This window comes from Lolium rigidum, chromosome 7, assembly GCF_022539505.1.
Source record: "Lolium rigidum isolate FL_2022 chromosome 7, APGP_CSIRO_Lrig_0.1, whole genome shotgun sequence".
In the NCBI taxonomy this organism is placed as follows: domain Eukaryota; kingdom Viridiplantae; phylum Streptophyta; class Magnoliopsida; order Poales; family Poaceae; genus Lolium; species Lolium rigidum.
In genome coordinates this window covers 308,000,901-308,021,643 of record NC_061514.1, presented here as the reverse complement: position 1 = coordinate 308,021,643, position 20,743 = coordinate 308,000,901, and the positions used below count along the sequence as shown (strand labels likewise).

The following is a 20,743-nucleotide window of genomic DNA, read 5'->3' as shown; positions in this document are numbered from 1 at the left end:
GACAGAGCCTCCCAACGCCGTCGCCGTGCCGCCACCAAGCTCTGCCGCCGTGCCGCCGGAATGGTTTCCTGGAGCGACGAAGACGAATCTCCTGATGACTTGAGCTCTCTAGGCACCGAGGTTAGTGATTTCCGACCCACTCTGTGGAAAATCTAGGGTTAGGGTTCATAGTAATTTGGGGGTTTCTGATTTGAGCTCGATTTTTGGGGTTTTTACTTTGTACATTTGTCGCTCTGTTAGGGTCCCAATAGCATGTATGACTCCGATTATTGTGGAAGAGCCGATGATGGAGAAATGTCTGTGCTTTGCAAATGTAACTGTGTGGCTGTCAAGCATGTTGCCTTTGAAGGATGCTGGACTGGCAGGAGGTTCTTGGCGTGTCCAGGGGAGGTCTGTGTTAGACATGATCTCAGTTGCAGTTATACATCATTAGATTTGATGCATTGTGTGGTACTAATTGTTGACTGTCATGCCATTTACATTTTAGGATGGAGAAACATGTGACTTTGTGCACTGGGTTGATGAAGTTCGGCCTGCACCCCTTTGCAAGTCCCTGTCCAAGCTTTGGGAAATGTATGATACCTGCAAAGAGGTCAGATCCCCCACTTTTTGATTACTTTCTCTCTTTCCCTGCAAAGAATAGTATTTTAGTAAGGCCCGACTTCATGTACAAGTCTCCTTTATTGGTTTATCTTTCATTAGTATCCAAACCCGTGTCCGTGAAAACTTGAACTTTGGTGGTTGGGTTGTACATCATCCACTTCTCTAACCAAGAGATAGGCTCACTTTATATCACAGAAGGCCCCTACCGTGGCATCCTTCATTTATAGAAGGTGGAATTTACGAGAGAATGGGATACCGAATTATGAAATTACTAAGTGTCTACCCATTGGATCATGCCCTCCTTGAGACTGGGGTTTGCTCTATGCATAACAAGAGAAAACGCTTCTCTAAAGAACCTATAGTACATTTCGGATTATCCGCCAATAGCCCATTAAAATAGAGGTTCCGTTCATCCACATAGATTTGGTGGACATGGTGTAGGCGCACCCATTTTAAAAATTCGAAAAATTCTATTTAAAAGTTTCAGAAAAATTGAAATAAAATTTTCCATGTACATATTATCTTGATATTGACTCGTGCTAATTATCAAGTGAAAATGCGACCATATATGGACCACACAAAAAAACAAAATTGAAATTTGTATTTCTTTAAATAGTACAAATCCGAAAAATAATACAATAGATTAGGAAATGGATTCAATTCGAAATTTAGAATTTTGTAATGAGCCTTCCCCTTATGCTATTTGTAACTTTAGAACATGTATTAAATCATATCTCCTTCTCAATCATTTCCATTGTGATTACGATTCATTTGATAACATTATTAGTTCGTGAGCTTGGGGAATTACGTGATTTGTTAGAAAAATGGAATGATTGTTATTTTTTTTCTCTATAACAAGATTCCTAGTTTCTCGCTAGGTCTTTTGGGGACATTTTCCATTAAGTAATCTATATGAGACGCTGATCTTCCTTTCATGGGCTTTGTATATTCTCCATACCCCATTCCTTTCATGATCTTCCTTTCATGTGTGCTAAGTATTCTTTATTACTACCTCCATCCCAAGGCTTAATGTTTTTTTTATAAAGTCAAACTATGTCAAGTTTGATCAAGTTTTTATCAGAAATCATTAACATGCAAAATACAAAATCAATATCATTAGATAGATAACAAAATATATTTTCATATTGTACCTACAAAATATCATATTTATTGATAGATTCTTCTAATAATTTGGTCAAACTTTACTTGATTTGACTTTAAAAAAAAACCTTAAGCCTTGGGGTGGAGGTAGTAATAATTTTTTCGTATTTTCCTAATAGAATTCTCATAATAAAATATAATAATTCTATTATGAAAGATAATATGTAAGTTCTGAATGATAAAAAAAATACAAGCCTTAACCCTTGGGATGGATGTAGAATTCTCATAGCAAAAAAATTTAAAATTTTAAAAAAAACCTGTAAGTGACATTTTTTTCAAGTTTTGAACAAACAGCTACGCCCATTTTCCACTAGCTATTTTCGTTCATGTAAGTTACTAAGAAATTATGAAATCAAGATTCATTCAACTGAAATCTTACTTTCCGGTGCCTGAATCTTTAGAAGTATCATGTCCTATTTCAAGAAAGATTACAAAAATAATGTAAAAGATCACTATGAATAGTCAAAAGTTCCTCGAAACACAATTGCAAAGTTCATATCTGGAAAGCTAGTATAAAAACCTGGCAAACACTAGCGGGGTCCGTGCCGACCATGCTTACATGTTTTTGGGGTTAGCAGGCAATTAACCATCCGATCAGCGATCATGCGCTGAGAGGTTCATCTTTAACCACCCCGCAGAAAGCCTTGAGCGCGTCTCTGAATCTGAGCCCTTCCTCCGAGTACCGGTAGCTGCAATACTCGTATGGGTCGCAGGGATTGTACACCAGAGGATGATCTTCGTCGACGAGCTCGTCTATCGCTCGCACCGTGCTCCCCTTGGCAGGCATGGTGCCGAGCAGCGCGGAGTAGCGCTCGCGGTTGCTCGGCGTCCTTACGCGGTGGAGGCAGGCCTTCACCCGTCCGTTGGTCACCACCTGCATGCAGGGAATGAATTGGGCGACGCTCACAACGATTAGCACATTTGAACACACGGAGGATGAGGAGTGGATGCGTGCGTACGTGGAACACAAAATTGGTCTTACATTAAATAGTTCGCCGGCGACGAAGATGTAGGTGTCCAGCTCGGGAGGCACGGCGAACCAGCTGCCGTCGCTTAGCTGCACCTCCAGCCCTTCGACTTCGTGCTGCTGGATCACGTTCGTCATGACGTAGTCGCGGTGCGGCGTGAGGGACACTCTCGCCGCGTCGTCCTCCGGTGAAGTGCTGTAGTAGGACATCCGGAAGGAGTAGCGAAGCTGCTCACGGTGCGAGTCTATGGCGTGCCTGTCCCGGACGCCAAGGCCCTCCAAGACCATCTCCGTTACTGTCTGGTCCAGCTTGATAGTATTCTTGGCAAATTCGGCAGCTATTTCACTGGGCAGCAACGAACGTTGGGATCCATGTCAACACACATAATCATTACTATAAGCTAGTCCCTCTCACCAGAATCATAAGCTGTATATTCTCACCAGAAGGCGGGGTTGCCCTGCGTCCAGAAGAGCTTGGCGAAGTCCCTGATGGTGCCAGCATCGGCGACGTCCTGGATGCGCATGGTCTCGTAAGCCAGCCCGGGAATCTGCCCGATGTACCCTCCATAGATCACATCGTCGCACACGTTAAGCCGCTTGGCCTCCGCCGGCAGCGCGAACAGCTCCGGCATGACGCGGTCGAACAGCGCCAGCCGCTTGTCCCTGTCCAGCCCGGCGTGCTGGACTAGGACGAAGCCGTAGGCCACCACGGACGCGGTCACCGCGTCCCGGGCTTCGTCCCATCCTCGTCCGCCTGGCTCCAGCCCACGGAGGTCCACCTTTGTGATCTCCATCAACGTACTGCTGCTCTGCGCCTTCCACGAACCTGGGCTAGCTATGGCCGACCGGCAGTCTTGGTTGGTTTATGAATGCCTCTCTCGTCTCTTGTTGGATAGCTTAATTAGGTGACGGTGATAGTTTATAGCAGTACTGTACTTCCTTGTTCCAATTAATACGGTGACTGGGGTGTGGTTCTACGGGACCACATGGGTAACATTCTACTATCAGCTTGGCATGTCATCACTCACCGCCAATCAGCGGCAATGGGAGAAGCTATTGCATGCCTTGAAGGTTTGAGATTGGGAATTGCAAATTGTACTTCAAATCTTATCATTGAGACAGATTGTGCTTCAGTTGTGGAGTCCTTTAGAGAGGATAGTAGCGACCGATCTGAGGTGTGTTTCATAGCGAAGGAATTCAACTCGTTGAGACCACCAGATCGACAAATTGTCATCTCTAAAGTGAGCAGAAACTGTAATAATGTTGCTCATGGTTTATGCCAACTTAGTCGTAATGTGTTGTGTCGTGGAGTGTTACAAGGTGCGTGCCGACCTGCGTGTCGAAAGCGGCCTTGGATGATTGTAATTTAAACAATGTTTTCTAATTAATACACAACACATTTTCAAAAAAAAAAAATACGGTGACCTAATTTTCTATTTTTTTTTCTGTAACTACATATATAGTTAGCGTCATTATAAAATATTTTCAATACAAATCTAAAGGTCATATTTAAATACGTACAATATACTGAAGATTTTGTTACTATGCACCTTCCCGGGACCTATGGGTTTTGTGATTGCCTCTCTCGTCTCTCTTCCTTGTTAGATGGCATAATCAGTCAACAGTGATAGTTTAGCAATTAGCCATAGAAGTCAACAGACCCGTCATGTGCCTTAATTTTTGCGATAGCAATGATCTGCTGCTTAATTGGTCAGGGCGCAACAACTCATAGTTTTTCTGGGGACGGTGAATTGGCACCCGACCCTCTCTGTATCATCTGGGAGCATCTTGAGGCTGAATAAATAATTACTGCAAGCAACAACCTAATACAGAAATTGGAGCAATAACTTTTGACAGTTATTAGAAAACATCAACTTCCAAAAAAAATCTGAATTTTGCTTGACGCTATTCCAAAAATCAATTGGAAAATGTGATATAAAAAAAGGAAAATCTGGTTGCAAACTCCCACAAAAGTCTATACCTGAACTTCACAATTAAAATCATTTTCTCAAGAACTTCTGAATATTGATAATGATTTTGTAGTGAAGTATTCAAAAACTTTGCTTCCCTTCAGCTGCGTTGCTACCGAAGTCGGGAGATATGTATTGCCGTACCTAGTAGGACCATCTCTAGGAATTTGGTGAATCATGGCATCACTCTTCTAGGTTTTGGAACAGTTTGTCACCTCAAGGACTTATCCACACAAGATCTAATAAGGACATGAAGTCCTAAGCTGGTTTAGTCGTACGGGAGATCCATGGCTGCTGGGCAGTATTTTACTTGGTTTCGAAGGTTGGGGATTCGGGTTCCCAACCTTTTGGAAGCTACGCCCTCATAAAGGGCCCCGAGGTACCGAGGGTTTATGGTTTTTTGTTAGATTCTTGGATATGGAGGCAAACATGCATCTACACAAACATGAAGATCATCACTGAAGCACGCTTCACGAAAAGCACAGAACATATATAATAACTAATCAATTAAATGAGTAGAGTTTGACAACCCCTAAATACTATAGTTCCTCTCTCAAGTTCAAATGACAACTCAAGCCTAAGGATATTAACATGCATTTATATGATATAAACTGCCAAATAAAATAACACAATGTTCTCCTAGTGTCTCACACTTGATCCAACATCACTATTTTTTCTAACATGTGTTATTATTAGTTTAGTATCTCCATCTATGACAGATGAAACATTATCATGAATCGATAGATATGTTAATGTATGGATTTTTTGTTTTGAGAAAACATGTCTTTTAGGTTTGAATCCATGTAATTGGATGTCCATCGTGTTTGGTGACATAATCTCATGAGGACATCCCAACCGAACTACTACCTCCGTCATTACAAGATGAAGACAATGCTGCTGTGAAGCTCAAGTTCAATGAAGTTAGGATTGGACCTATGACAAGAGCTCGTGCGAAGTTACTCAAACAACAGGTGAACTTGTTCCTAAGTGATACTTTGATCAATGAGAACTTTATACTGCCTAAGTTCTTTTACTTATGTATGATCGTGTATGAAGATGGAGCAAGTGTCGCATGAGGAGAAGAAGAGCAGCTGGACGTGAAGCTGGACATGGAGCTGGACAAGAAGACATCCCAAGGAAGCGCGAGGGTGGAGAGGGAGGCATGCACAAGGGAAGAAGACGATGTCCAGGCCAGCGCCAGGGCCGGTCTGACCGGCCGCCACTCTGGACGGCCCGGTCCCACGCCCGGTCTGACCGGCCGCCACGCTGGGTCAGCCCGGCGCCGACCGGACCCTGGACCGGTGCACACCGGGCACTATCCAGAGGCTCTGGACCCCTAGTCCGGTCACCAGCTGTGCCAGGCCCGGTTCAAACCGGCCTGCCCGGTCCCTGGCCCGGTCGACCGGCCCTCATGCCGGCCATGTCCGAGTCAGTCTTGACCAGATCCCGATCTGGATCGGTTTTTGATGTATTTTCTCGACTTCTGGTCGTCCCGAACCCCTATATAAGTTCCCAGGACGCCCTCAAATTACTTGGAGACCATGTTTAAGATAAACCCTGATGTCTACTCACGCTTCTATTCCTGTAGACAGTGTTGGGCATCCAAGAGTAGAGGTTTGTAGAACAGCAGCAAGTTTCCCTTAAGTGAATCACCCAAGGTTTATCGAACTCAGGGAGGTAGAGGTCAAAGATATCCCTCTCAAGCAACCCTGCAATTACGATACAAGAAGTCTCTTGTGTCCCCAACACACCTAATACACTTGTCAGATGTATAGGTGCACTAGTTCGGCGAAGAGATAGTGAAATACAAGTAATATGGATGATTGTAAGTAGTAACTGCAATCTGAAATAAAAATGGCAGCAAGCAAACATGTAGCAGAACTTGTTGGAAACGGTGTTTCAATGCTTAGAAACAAGGCATAGGGATCATACTTTCACTAGTGGACACTCTCAACAATGATCACATAACTGAATAAATAAATGCTACTTTTAAACACTCTCTTGTTGGATAACAAACACCATTCATTGTGTAGGGCTACAAAATCACACCTCTAGCCAGAGTAAACAAGCTCCACAACTTCCGGAGTTCATATTAAATTAACCTCTAGAGTGCGTAATAGACCGTTGCAATTTAGACCGAGTACTAACATAGCATACACACTGTCAACAATAGCTATAAAAGGGGGAATAGATCGCATCAATACTATCATAGTAATAGTTAACTTCATAATCTACAAGAGATTACAATCATAACCTACGCCAAGTACTACATGATGCACACACTGTCCTCTTTACATCATGGAGGAGGAATAGACTACTTTAATAACATCACTAGAGTAGCACATAGATTAATAGTGATACAAAGCTCATGATCACATAAAGATCACACCATGGGAGAGAGAGATGAACCACATAGCTACCGGTAGAGCCCTCAGCCTCGGGGGAGAAGTACTCCCTCCTCATCATGGGAGACAGCAATGGCGATGGAGATGGCGGTGGTGTCGATGGAGATGGATTCCGGGGGCAATTCCCCGTCCCGGCGGCGTGCCGGAACAGAGACTTCTGTCCCCCAAAACGGAGTTTCGCGATGGCGGCGGCGCCCCTGGAGTCTTTCAGGAGTTTCGTCAATTGGTGTCGGGTTTTTAGGTCTTGAGGGATTTTATAGGCGAAGAGGCGGCGCGAGGGGGTGCCTGGGGGGCCCACCCCATAGGGCGGCGCGCCCCCCTCTAGGCCGCGCCAGCCTATGGTGTGGAGGCCCTGGGCCTCCTCTCCGGCTCCCCTTCGGTGTTCTGGTCCGTCTCGGTGAAATAAGATGTCTGGGTTTTGTTTCGTCGAATTCCGAGAATAGTGCCCGAACAGCCTTTCTGGAACCAAAAACAGCAAAAAACAGGAACTGGCACCTCGGCATCTTGTTAATAGGTTAGTTCCGGAAAATGCATGAAATCATTATAAAGTGTGAGCAAAACATGTAGGTATTGTCATAAAACTAGCATGAAACATCAGAAATTATAGATACGTTGGAGACGTATCAAGCATCCCCAAGCTTAGTTCCTACTCGCCCTCGAGTAGGTAAACGATAACAAGGATAATTTCTGAAGTGACATGCTATCATAATCTTGATCAATACTATTGTAAAGCATATGAGATGAATGAAGTGATTCGAAGCAATAGTAAAGACAATGACTAAACAACTGAATCATATAGCAAAGACTTTTCATGAATAGTACTATCAAGACAAGTATCAATAAGACTTGCATAGGAGTTAACTCATAAAGCAATAGATTCTTAATAGAAGGTTTTGAAGCAATACAAAGGAAGATATAAGTTTCAGCAGTTGCTTTCAACTTCAACATGTATATCTCATGGATAATTGTCAACACAAAGTAATATGATGAGTGCAAATAAGCAAGTATGTAGGAATCAATGCACACAGTTGACACAACTGTTTGCTTCTAAGATAGAAAGAAGTAGGTAAACTGACTCAACATAAAGTAAAAGAAAGACCCTTCGCAGAGGGAAGCAGGGATTACTATTTTTGTGCTAGAGCTTTTATTTTGAAATCATAGAAACAATTTTGTCAACGGTAGTAATAATTCATATGTGTTATGCATAAGACATCCTATAAGTTGCAAGCCTCATGCATAGAATACCAATAGTGCTCGCACCTTGTCCTAATTAGCTTGGATTTCCATGGATTATCATTGCATTACGTATGTTTCAACCAAGTGTCACAAAGGGGTACCTCTATGCCACCTGTACAAAGGTCCAAGGAGATAGATCGCATTTGATTTCTCAATTTTGATAGATCTCAACTTTAGGACATCCATACCGAGACAACATAGAAAACAGATAATGGACTCCTCTTTAATGCTTTAAGCATTCAACAACAGATAATATTCTCATAAGAGATTGAGAATTAATGTCCAAGCTGAAACTTCCACCATGATACATGGCTTTGGTTAGCGGCCCAATGTTCTTCTCTAACAATATGCATACTCAAACCATTTAATCATGACAAATCACCCTTACTTCAGACAAGACGAACATGCATAGCAACTCACATGATATTCAACAAAAGTGTAACAGTTGATGGCGTCCCCAGAAATATGGTTACCGTTCAACAAGCAACTTATAAGAAATAAGATACATAAGCGACATATTCTTTACCACAATAGTTTTTAAGCTACTTTCCCATGAGCTATATATTGCAAAGACAAGGAATGAAATTTTTAAAGGTAGCACGCAAGCAATTTACTTGGAATGGCGGAGAAATACCGCATAGTAGGTAGTTATGGTGGACACAAATGGCATACGTTTTGGCTCAAGGTTTTAGATGCACGAGAAGCATTCCCTCTCAGTACAAGGCTTTGGCTAGCAAGGTTGTTTGAAGCAAACACAAGTATGAACCGGTACAACAAAACTTACATAAGAACATATTGCAAGCATTATAAGACTCTACACTATCTTCCTTGTTGTTCAAACACTTTTACCAGAAAATATCTAGACTTTAGAGAGACCAATCATGCAAACCAAATTTCAACAAGCTCTACAGTAATTCTCCACTAATTGGTTCAAACTACATGATGCAAGAGCTTAAACATGATCTATTTGAGAGCTCAAAACAATTGCCAAGTATCAAGTTATTCAAGATAATATACCAATTACCACATGAAGCATTTTCTGTTTCCAACCAAATAGCAATAAACGAAGCGGTTTTCAACCTTCGCCATGAACATTAAAAGTAAAGCTAAGAACACCAGTGTTCATATGAACAAGCGGAGCGTGTCTCTCTCCCACACAAGGATTGCTAGGATCCGATTTTATTCAAACAAAAACAAAAATAAAAACATACAGACGCTCCAAGTTAAGCACATAAGATGTGACGGAATAAAAATATAGTTTCACTAGAGATGACCTGATAAGTTGTCAATGAAGAAGGGGATGCCTTGGGCATCCCCAAGCTTAGATGCTTGAGTCTTCTTAAATATGCAGGGATGAACCACGGGGGCATCGCCAAGCTTAGACTTTTCACTCTTCTTGATCATATTATATCATCCTCCTCTCTTGACCCTTGAAAACTTCCTCCACACCAAACTCAAAACAATCTCATTAGAGGGTTAGTGCATAATCAAAAATTCACATGTTCAGAGGTGGCACAATCATTTCCAACACTTCTGGATATTACCCAAAGCTACTGAAAGTTAATGGAGCAAAGAAATCCATTCAAACACAGTAAAAAGAGGCAATGTGAAATAAAAGGCAGAATGTGTCAAAACAGAACAGTCCGTAAAGACGAATTTTTTCGAGGCACTTAACTTGCTCAGATGAAAAAGCTCAAGTTTAATGAAAGTTGCGTACATATCTGAGGATCACTCATGAATTCTCGCAGATTTTTCTGAGTTTCCTATAGAGAGACCTACACAAATTCGTGACAGCTAGAAATCTGTTTCTGCGCAGAAATCCAAATCTAGTATCAACCTTCTATCAAAGACTTTAATTGGCACAACAATGAAATAAAATAAAGATAAGAAGAGGTTGCTACAGTAGTAACAACTTCCAAGACACAACAAAACAGTAGCAAAATAAAAACATGGGTTATCTCCCAAGAAGTGCTTTCTTTATAGCCATTAAGATGGGCTCAGTAATTTTAATGATGGTCACATAAGGATGAGAGTTGAAGCAAAGAGAGCATCAAAAAGCAAATATGAAACAAATTTAAGCCTAACCCACTTCATATGCATAGGAATCTTATACACAAATAAATTCATGAAGATCAAAGTGACAAGCATAGAAAGGCAACACAAGCGTAACTTCAAGATTCTCAACATAAAGAGGGGAAACTTAATATTATTAAGATGCATATAACCATGTTTCCCTCTCTCATAATAACTTTCAGTAGCATCATGAACAAACTCAACAATATAACTATCACATAAGGCATTCTTATCATGAGTCTCATGGATAAAATAATTATTACTCCCAACATAAGCATAGTCATTCTTATTAATTGTAGTGGGAGCAAATTCAATAAAGTAGCTATCATTATTATTCTCATCACCATGATCATCAAATATAGGAGGCATGGTATAATCATAATAAACTTTATCCTCCATAGTAGGTGGCACCAAAATACCACTATCATTATAATCATCATAAATGGGAGGCAAAGTATCATCAAAGAAAATTTTCTCCTCAAAACTTGGGGGACTAAAAATATCACAACCAACTTCCCCAAGCTTAGATTTTTCCATAGCATTAGCAATAATAGTGCTCAAAGAGTTCATGCTAATAACATTGCTACAACTATTTTGCAAACAAAGTTCCATGGGTTTTTTAATTCTCTCTTCAAACACATCATGTCCTAATTCAATATAAAGTTCATAAAGATCTCTAATTTTTGTTGTTGTTTTCCATTAAGCCTAACTAGTGAAAATAAAAACAAGAAACAAAAAGATATAATTGCAGGATCTAAAGGAAATAACTTCGAGCACTCACACACCGGCAACAGTGCTAGGAAATAGCTTAGTAGTCGGAGGATGTGAATACCTTTTACCTTACCTCCCCGGCAACGGCGCCGAGAAAATAGCTTGATGTCTGCGCACGCTTCTATTCCTGTAGACAGTGTTGGACCTCCAAGAGCAGAGGTTTGTAGAACAGCAGCAAGATTCCCTTAAGTGAATCACCCAAGGTTTATCGAACTCAGTGAGGTAGAGGTCAAAGATATCCCTCTCAAGCAACCCTGCAATTACGATACAAGAAGTCTCTTGTGTCCCCAACACACCTAATACACTTGTCAGATGTATAGGTGCACTAGTTCGGCGAAGAGATAGTAAAATACAAGTAATATGGATGATTGTAAGTAGTAACTGCAATCTGAAATAAAAATGGCAGCAAGCAAACATGTAGCAGAACTTGTTGGAAACGGTGTTTCAATGCTTAGAAACAAGGCCTAGGGATCATACTTTCACTAGTGGACACTCTCAACAATGATCACATAACTGAATAAATAAATGCTACTTTTAAACACTCTCTTGTTGGATAACAAACACCATTCACTGTGTAGGGCTACAAAAGCACACCTCTAGCCGGAGTAAACAAGCTCCACAACTTCCGGAGTTAATATTAAAGTAACATCTAGAGTGCGTAATAGACCGTTACAATTTAGACCGAGTACTAACATAGCATACACACTGTCAACAATAGCTATGAAAGGGGGAATAGATCGCATCAATACTATCATAGTAATAGTTAACTTCATAATCTACAAGAGATTACAATCATAACCTACGCCAAGTACTACATGATGCACACACTGTCCTATTTACATCATGGAGGAGGAATAGACTACTTTAATAACATCACTAGAGTAGCACATAGATTAATAGTGATACAAAGCTCATGATCACATAAAGATCACACCATGGGAGAGAGAGATGAACCACATAGCTACCGGTAGAGCCCTCAGCCTCGGGGAGAACTACTCCCTCCTCATCATGGGAGACAGCAATGGCGATGGAGATGGCGGTGGTGTCGATGGAGATGGATTCCGGGGAAATTCCCCGTCCGGCGGCGTGCCGGAACGGAGACTCTCGTCCCCGAAACGGAGTTTCGCGATGGCGGCGACGCCCCTGGAGTCTTTCTGGAGTTTCGTCAATTGGTGTCGGGTTTTTAGGTCTCGAGGGATTTTATAGGCGAAGAGGCGGCGCGAGGGGGTGCCTGGGGGGCCCACCCCATAGGGCGGCGCGCCCCCCCTCTAGGCCACGCCAGCCTATGGTGTGGAGGCCCTGGGCCTCCCCTTCGGTGTTCTGGTCCGTCTCGGTGAAATAAGATGTCTGGCTTTTGTTTCGTCGAATTCCGAGAATATTGCCCAAACAACCTTTCTGGAACCAAAAACAGCAGAAAACAGGAACTGGCACATCGGCATCTTGTTAATAGGTTAGTTCTGGAAAATGCATGAAATCATTATAAAGTGTGAGCAAAACATGTAGGTATTTTCATAAAACTAGCATGGAACATCAGAAATTATAGATACGTTGGAGACGTATCAAACCCTAGTTCATAGTTAATTGCTTTGCAACTCTATTAAATCTCTACACCAATCCACATCGATTTGGTGTTTTGCTACTGAAAGTCTTGTGTGATCTGCTGTTTCATTGGGAATTAGACGGTTGCAACTTACCGCTTCGTGGTCGGCGGCTACGTGTGCAAGTGTGTGGAGTTGCGAATATCTTGCAGGGTTGAGAGCTGTTGTATTGGCGACATGGACCAATAGAGAGACTCGTTGCGTCATACAAGTTATCATCCACTTCATCATCGTGTTATCTCCGTTGTGTTCATCACGTGTTCATCACATCCACCATCGCTTACTGAGAAGATCGGGCAACCCCATATCATATTCTGTTGGCAAGAAAACATATCTAGGAGGAAGATGAGTGTGTTGTGAAGTGTATATGTGGATTGCTTAGCCCTTTCCATCAGTTCGGACTTTTGGTTCAAGTGGCTAGTGCATGAAGCTTAACATGGTATCAGAGCCCCAGGTCTCAAGTTCAAATCCTGTCTTTCACATGGTTTTCGCAATTAAGCCTAAAAATTGTTGTTGCCCCCCCCCCCCCCCCCCCCCCTCTTTAGCCACCGCTGTTTCGGTGTGCTCTTCTTCTTTCACATGTTGACTTTCTCTTCTCCCGTCACACGCGAGTGGGGGTGTTGTGAAGTGTATATGTGGATTGCTTAGCCCTTTCCATCAGTTCGGACTTTTGGTTCAAGTGGCTAGTTCATGAAACTTAACAGAGTGGCAAGAAAACATATTCATTTATTTTACTTAGCGTCAGTATCAAACAGTTATAGTCTGCTGTTGAGGTTTCTCTCTTAGATCAATTTGTTGCACCCAAAGTCAAAGAATTTTTCATTGAACAAATACTTATGCATAAATCTGCAAATGAATCTTTGAACGAAATGCATAAGTTCACGATCTGGATTATTCTATGCCCATGCAGTATACACGTGGTGTCAAGGATAGAAGAATGATGAGCTTGACAATTCTTCCACATGAGGACAATACAACATGCAAGAATGGTCACGAGTGTGAGGCTATATATGTGATACTTTTGATCCAAAAATTCAAAATCCTACACCCATACAACTTTTAAAAAATAGTATTCTTCTCAAATAGTTGATTGATTCGCGGTGATATTATGTGCCACACGTGCCTTCTATGCGTTGGAGTTCAGAGATTTTGGCCTAGAGACTTTTGGTTGTAGATCATGGCTTATAAACTTTTGGCTTTACGTTACAGAGGTCTTATCTAGAGATTGTTCATTGGAGGCTAACCCAAAATCTGAATTTATGGGAAAATCAGTTGACAAGCTTCTCAAATGATTCTGAAAATGTGATCTTTGAAAAATAAAATCACTGGACAAGCTCCGAGAAACCTGAGTATCAGTTGCCAGAAAGTTTATAATTAGGCTTTCGACGGGAAATATTTGATTGTTTTTCCATGAATCTTTTGGCTATTGCTAATGACTTTTTAAATAATTATTCTGAAGATTTCAGAAAACAAATATATGCTACTTCTAAATATTTGAGGATCAATATATTTGAGATTTCAACTAGTTGAGTCTAGCATTCATATTTTAAATAAATCACATATACATCAAATTGCAATCATTCAAACCTAAAAGACCCCTGAAACCAAATCCAAAAGAACCTAATATGGTTAAGTCTAATTCATGTCACAGAAGGCTTTAGTTGTGGAGAATGTTATGCTTCAACATTTATTTAGTAATATGAATGTATAGTACTGTTATCACCAGATTTTAACCAAGTCAGGAGGTGGGCCGTGATTGAGATGGGCTTGGAGAATATACACGGGAAATATTCATGAATCGGCCTCGTGCAAGAGTTTGGGCTAGATTGCCCGTGTATCTGTAAATTGTAGTAGGTTACGTGTCGGTTAGAATTAAGAGATATAGTTTAGCTCGTACACGGTTGGGATTATTCCCAAGTTAGAGAGTCTACGGACTATAAATATGTACCTAGGGTTATTGAGAAAGGAGGACGATCACGTTCACAACAAATCAATCTAGGCGCATCGCCACCCCTTGTTTCGAGGGTTTCTTCCGGGTAAGCGCTATGCTGCCTAGATCGCATCTGGCGATCTAGGCAGTATCTTGTTTATTCGTTGTTCATGTGTTGCTCGTACCGAAGCCTTTTTGATGGCGAGCAACACCGTTATCATAGATATGTTAGGGTTAGCATTGGTGCTTTCTTGATGTATTCGCTTAGTCATGCTACCCCTGGATATCTAGCTGCCCTTGCACCCATCATAGGTGTAAGGGCAGCACCTTGCTTAGTCTTTATTTAGTAAATTCGATCTGTTACGGTTGTTCCTTGTTCTTCAAGGATTAGTTTGATATCCATATGGTTAGGCCTTGCAAACGGGTTGAATGATCCAGTAGTGCGTAAGGTACGGTTTACTGATCCTAGAAGGGATGTTCCGAGGATCAACTCCATGTTGGTTTTTAGGCCTTTTCTAGGGTTGGTTTTCCGTTATCTTTCGTGTCTGCCAGGCTCAATTACGTGTAGGACGTTTCGGTTATGTGGTGAAAACCCTAAATCGTCGTAGATCGTTTTAGCTTAGTATTGATCAAGCAGGACCACCATGTTATTGTAGATCCAATGCGAATCATGGGTGGATCGGCTCCCTGAGCCGATTCACGGGATAACTTTGAGAGCCGATCGAGGCTCGTATTTAATGTTTACGTGTATGCCATGCAGGAAACTAGTCGAAGCAATCCATCACCTTCCCGACCGGGTATAGGTCGGTGGCACGCCCTTGCACCAGCTTGGACGTGCGTGCCGGAGCATTGCGGGCCGTCGCCCGAGGGACCAGGGCCCACCAGCAGTCCTGGGAGCCTCCCGGCTCTACGTGTTGCCCGTCGCTGCTCGCCGGTGGGTTTTGGCAGGCAACACATTCTGGCACGCCTGGTGGGACATTCTTCTACATCAACTGCATCAACATCTGCATCAGAGATGGCGGAAGACCCAGTCACGTACGAAGATCTGACTGAGGAGCATAAGAAGAAGTATAACGAGCTTAAAGCTCTCTTCGAAGCCGACCTCATCGGCTCTTTCGAGAGGACCCGCACACATGGCATTAGGTGGAAAGGGTTCTCAGGTGAAGGCGCTCTCGATGAAGTGGATCTGTCTACTTCTTCAGAAGAACGCATGATATGCATACAACACGCGTCCGTTGGGAACCCCAAGAGGAAGGTGTGATGCGTACAGCGGCAAGTTTTCCCTCAGTATGAAACCAAGGTTTATCGAACCAGTAGGAGCCAAGAAGCACGTTGAAGGTTGATGGCGGCGGGATGTAGTGCGGCGCAACACCGGAGATTCCGGCGCCAACGTGGAACCTGCACAACACAACCAAAGTACTTTGCCCAACGAAACGAGTGAGGTTGTCAATCTCACCGGCTTGCTGTAACAAAGGATTAGATGTATAGTGTGGATGATGATTGTTTGCAGAAAACAGTAGAACAGTATTGCAATAGATTGTATTTCAGTATAGAGAATTGGACCGGGGTCCACAGTTCACTAGAGGTGTCTCTCCCATAAGATAAACAGCATGTTGGGTGAACAAATTACAGTTGGGCAATTGACAAATAAAGAGGGCATGGCCATGCACATACATATTATGATGAGTATTGTGAGATTTAATTGGGCATTACGACAAAGTACATAGACCGCTATCCAGCATGCATCTATGCCTAAAAAGTCCACCTTCGAGGTTATCATCCGAACCCCCTCCGAGTATTAAGTTGCTAACAACGAGACAATTGCATTAAGTATTGCGCGTAATGTAATCAGTGACTATATCCTCGAACATAGCACTAATGTTTTATCCCTAGTGGCAACGAGCACATCCATAATCTTAGAGATTTCGTCACTTCCCGCAGTTCACGGAGACATGAACCCACTATCGAGCATAAATACTCCCTCTTGGAGTTACAAGCATCTACTTGGCCAGAGCATCTACTAGTAACGGAGAGCATGCAAGATCATAAACAACACATAGACATAACTTTGATAATCAACATAACAGGTATTCTCTATTCATCGGATCCCAACAAACGCAACATATAGAATTACAGATAGATGATCTTGATCATGTTAGGCAGCTCACAAGATCCGACAATTAAGCACAATGGGGAGAAGACAACCATCTAGCTACTGCTATGGACCCATAGTCCAGGGGTAGACTACTCACACATCACTCCGGAGGCGACCATGGCGGCGTAGAGTCCTCCGGAAGATGATTCCCCTCTCCGGCAGGGTGCCGGAGGCGATCTCCTGAATCCCCCGAGATTGGATTGGCGGCGGCGGCGTCTCTGGAAGGTTTTCCGTATCGTGGCTCTCGGTACTGGGGGTTTCGCGACGGAGGCTTTAAGTAGGCGGAAGGGCAGGTCAGGAGGCGGCACGAGGGGCCCACACCACAGGGCCGCGCGGCCAAGGGGGGCCGCGCCGCCCTAGGGTGTGGCCACCTCGTGGCCCCACTTCGTCTCCTCTTCGGTCTTCTGGAATCTTCGTGGCAAAATAGGACCCTGGGCGTTGATTTCGTCCAATTCCGAGAATATTTCGTTACTAGGATTTCTGAAACCAAAAACAGCGAGAAAACGACAAGCGGCACTTCGGCATCTTGTTAATAGGTTAGTTCCGGAAAATGCACGAATATGACATAAAGTGTGCATAAAACATGTAGATAACATCAATAATGTGGCATGGAACATAAGAAATTATCGATACGTCGGAGACGTATCAGCATCCCCAAGCTTAGTTCTGCTCGTCCCGAGCAGGTAAAACGATAACAAAGATAATTTCTGGAGTGACATGCCATCATAACCTTGATCATACTATTTGTAAAGCATATGTAGCGAATGCAGCGATCAAAACAATGTATATGACATGAGTAAACAAGTGAATCATAAAGCAAAGACTTTTCATGAATAGTACTTCAAGACAAGCATCAATAAGTCTTGCATAAGAGTTAACTCATAAAGCAATAATTCATAGTAAAAGCATTGAAGCAGCACAAAGGAAGATTAAGTTTCAGCGGTTGCTTTCAACTTGTAACATGTATATCTCATGGATATTGTCAACATAGAGTAATATAACAAGTGCAATATGCAAGTATGTAGGAATCAATGCACAGTTCACACAAGTGTTTGCTTCTTGAGGTGGAGAGAAATAGGTGAACTGACTCAACAATGAAAGTAAAAGAATGGTCCTCCATAGAGGAAAAGCATCGATTGCTATATTTGTGCTAGAGCTTTGATTTTGAAAACATGAAACAATTTTGTCAACGGTAGTAATAAAGCATATGTATCATGTAAATTATATCTTACAAGTTGCAAGCCTCATGCATAGTATACTAATAGTGCCCGCACCTTGTCCTAATTAGCTTGGACTACCGGATCATCGCAATGCACATGTTTTAACCAAGTGTCACAAAGGGGTACCTCTATGCCGCTCTGTACAAAGGTCTAAGGAGAAAGCTCGCATTGGATTTCTCGCTATTGATTATTCTCAACTTAGACATCCATACCGGGACAACATAGACAACAGATAATGGACTCCTCTTTTATGCATAAGCATGTAACAACAATTAATAATTTTCTCATATGAGATTGAGGATATATGTCCAAAACTGAAACTTCCACTATGGATCATGGCTTTAGTTAGCGGCCCAATGTTCTTCTCTAACAATATGCATGCTTAACCATAAGGTGGTAGATCTCTCTTACTTCAGACAAGACGAACATGCATAGCAACTCACATGAAATTCAACAAAGAGTAGTTGATGGCGTCCCCGAGTGAACATCGTTATCGCACAACAAGCAACTTAATAAGAGATAAAGTGCATAAGTACATATTCAATACCACAATAGTTTTTAAGCTATTTGTCCCATGAGCTATATATTGCAAAGGTGGATGATGGAATTTTAAAGGTAGCACTCAAGCAATTTACTTTGGAATGGCGGAAAATACCATGTAGTAGGTAGGTATGGTGGACACAAATGGTATAGTGGTTGGCTCAAGTATTTTGGATGCATGAGAGGTAATTCCCTCTCGATACAAGGTTTAGGCTAGCAAGGCTTATTTGAAACAAACACAAGGATGAACCGGTGCAGCAAAACTCACATAAAAGACATATTGTAAACATTGTAAGACTCTACACCGTCTTCCTTGTTGTTCAAATTCAATACTAGAAATTATCTAGACCTTAGAGAGACCAAATATGCAAACCAAATTTTAGCATGCTCTATGTATTTCTTCATTAATGGGTGCAAAGCATATGATGCAAGAGCTTAAACATGAGCACAACAATTGCCAAGTATCACATTACCCAAGACTTTTATAGCAATTACTACATGTATCATTTTCCAATTCCAACCATATAACAATTTAACGAAGAAGAAACTTCGCCATGAATACTATGAGTAGAAACTAAGGACATACTGGTCCATATGCTACAGCGGAGCGTGTCTCTCTCCCATAAAGTGAATGCTAGGATCCATTTTATTCAAACAAAATAAAAAACAAAAACAAACCGACGCTCCAAGAAAAGCACATAAGATGTGATGGAATAAAAATATAGTTTCAGGGGAGGAACCTGATAATGTTGTCGATGAAGAAGGGGATGCCTTGGGCATCCCCAAGCTTAGACGCTTGAGTCTTCTTAGAATATGCAGGGGTGAACCACCGGGGCATCCCCAAGCTTAGAGCTTTCACTCTCCTTGATCATGTTGCATCATACTCCTCTCTTGATCCTTGAAAACTTCCTCCACACCAAACTTAGAACAACTCATTAGAGGGTTAGTGGACAATAAAAATTAACATGTTCAGAGGTGACATAATCATTCTTAACACTTCTGGACATTGCATAAAGCTACTGGACATTCATGGATCAAAGAAATTCATCCAACATAGCAAAAGAGGCAATGCGAAATAAAAGGCAGAATCTGTCAAAACAGAACAGTTCGTATTGACGAATTTTATCGAGGCACCAGACTTGCTCAAATGAAAATTCTCAAATTGAATGAAAGTTGCGTACATATCTGAGGATCACTCACGTAAATTGGCATAATTTTCCGAGTTACCTACAGAGAAAACATCCCAGATTCGTGACAGCAAAGAAATCTGTTTCTGCGCAGTAATCCAAATCTAGTATGAACTTTACTATCAACGACTTTACTTGGCACAACAAAACACTAAACTAAGATAAGGAGAGGTTGCTACAGTAGTAAACAACTTCCAAGACACAAAATAAAAACAAAGTACTGTAGTAAAAACAATGGGTTGTCTCCCATAAGCGCTTTTCTTTAACGCCTTTCAGCTAGGCGCAGAAAGTGTGTATCAAGTATTATCGAAGGGTGGTGCATTCTCAGCGGGGTGTGGAGTTTTCTCAACTATGCATTTTATCTTTTCTATGTGTGTTTCAGAGGCTCCCTTTTCATTAGTCTTGAGCTTGCTACTCTCATCAAACAAATCTTCAGGAACAATCCAATCAAAATTCTTTTCTAGTGCCTCACACATTCCCAAGAGCTTGCAAGGTATTGATGTTTTAATATCCCCCTCATAATTAACTTCATTAGTGTACTTTTGTCTATCCTTTTCCATCTTCTCAAGGGTACCGGCAAAGTTGGTATAAGAGCCTAGCATATTATATTTAGTGAAGACTTTTCTAGCTTCTCTCGCTATTCCCCCAAATTCTTTAAGAAGGGTTTCTAATACAAAATCTTTCTTTTCTCCCTCTTCCATATCACTGAGTGTAAGAAACATATGTTGAATCACAGGATTAAGATTAACAAATCTAGCTTCTAACGCGTGTACTAAAGAAGCAACAGCAATTTCATAAGTAGGAGCAAGTTCTACCAAGTGTCTATCTTCAAAATCTTCAACCGTACTAATATGAGTGAAAAAATCTTCTATATTATCTTTCCCAAGGATAGACCCTCGGCCTACCGGTACATCTTTAAGAACAAAC

General features: G+C 41.8%; 1 protein-coding gene across 1 annotated transcript; it reads right to left on the bottom strand.

Moving 5' to 3' along the window:
• Window positions 1–2,360: 2,360 nt before the first annotated feature.
• Window positions 2,361–3,525, bottom strand: LOC124670523 (2-oxoglutarate-dependent dioxygenase AOP3-like). Its single transcript, XM_047207010.1, has 3 exons — window positions 3,173–3,525; window positions 2,747–3,077; window positions 2,361–2,638 (listed from the first exon to the last, which is right to left on the bottom strand). The coding sequence occupies exons 1-3, from the start codon at window positions 3,523–3,525 to the stop codon at window positions 2,366–2,368; spliced, it is 957 nt and encodes a 318-aa protein (XP_047062966.1). The 3' UTR covers window positions 2,361–2,365.
• Between the last annotated feature and the right edge of the window lie 17,218 nt (window positions 3,526–20,743).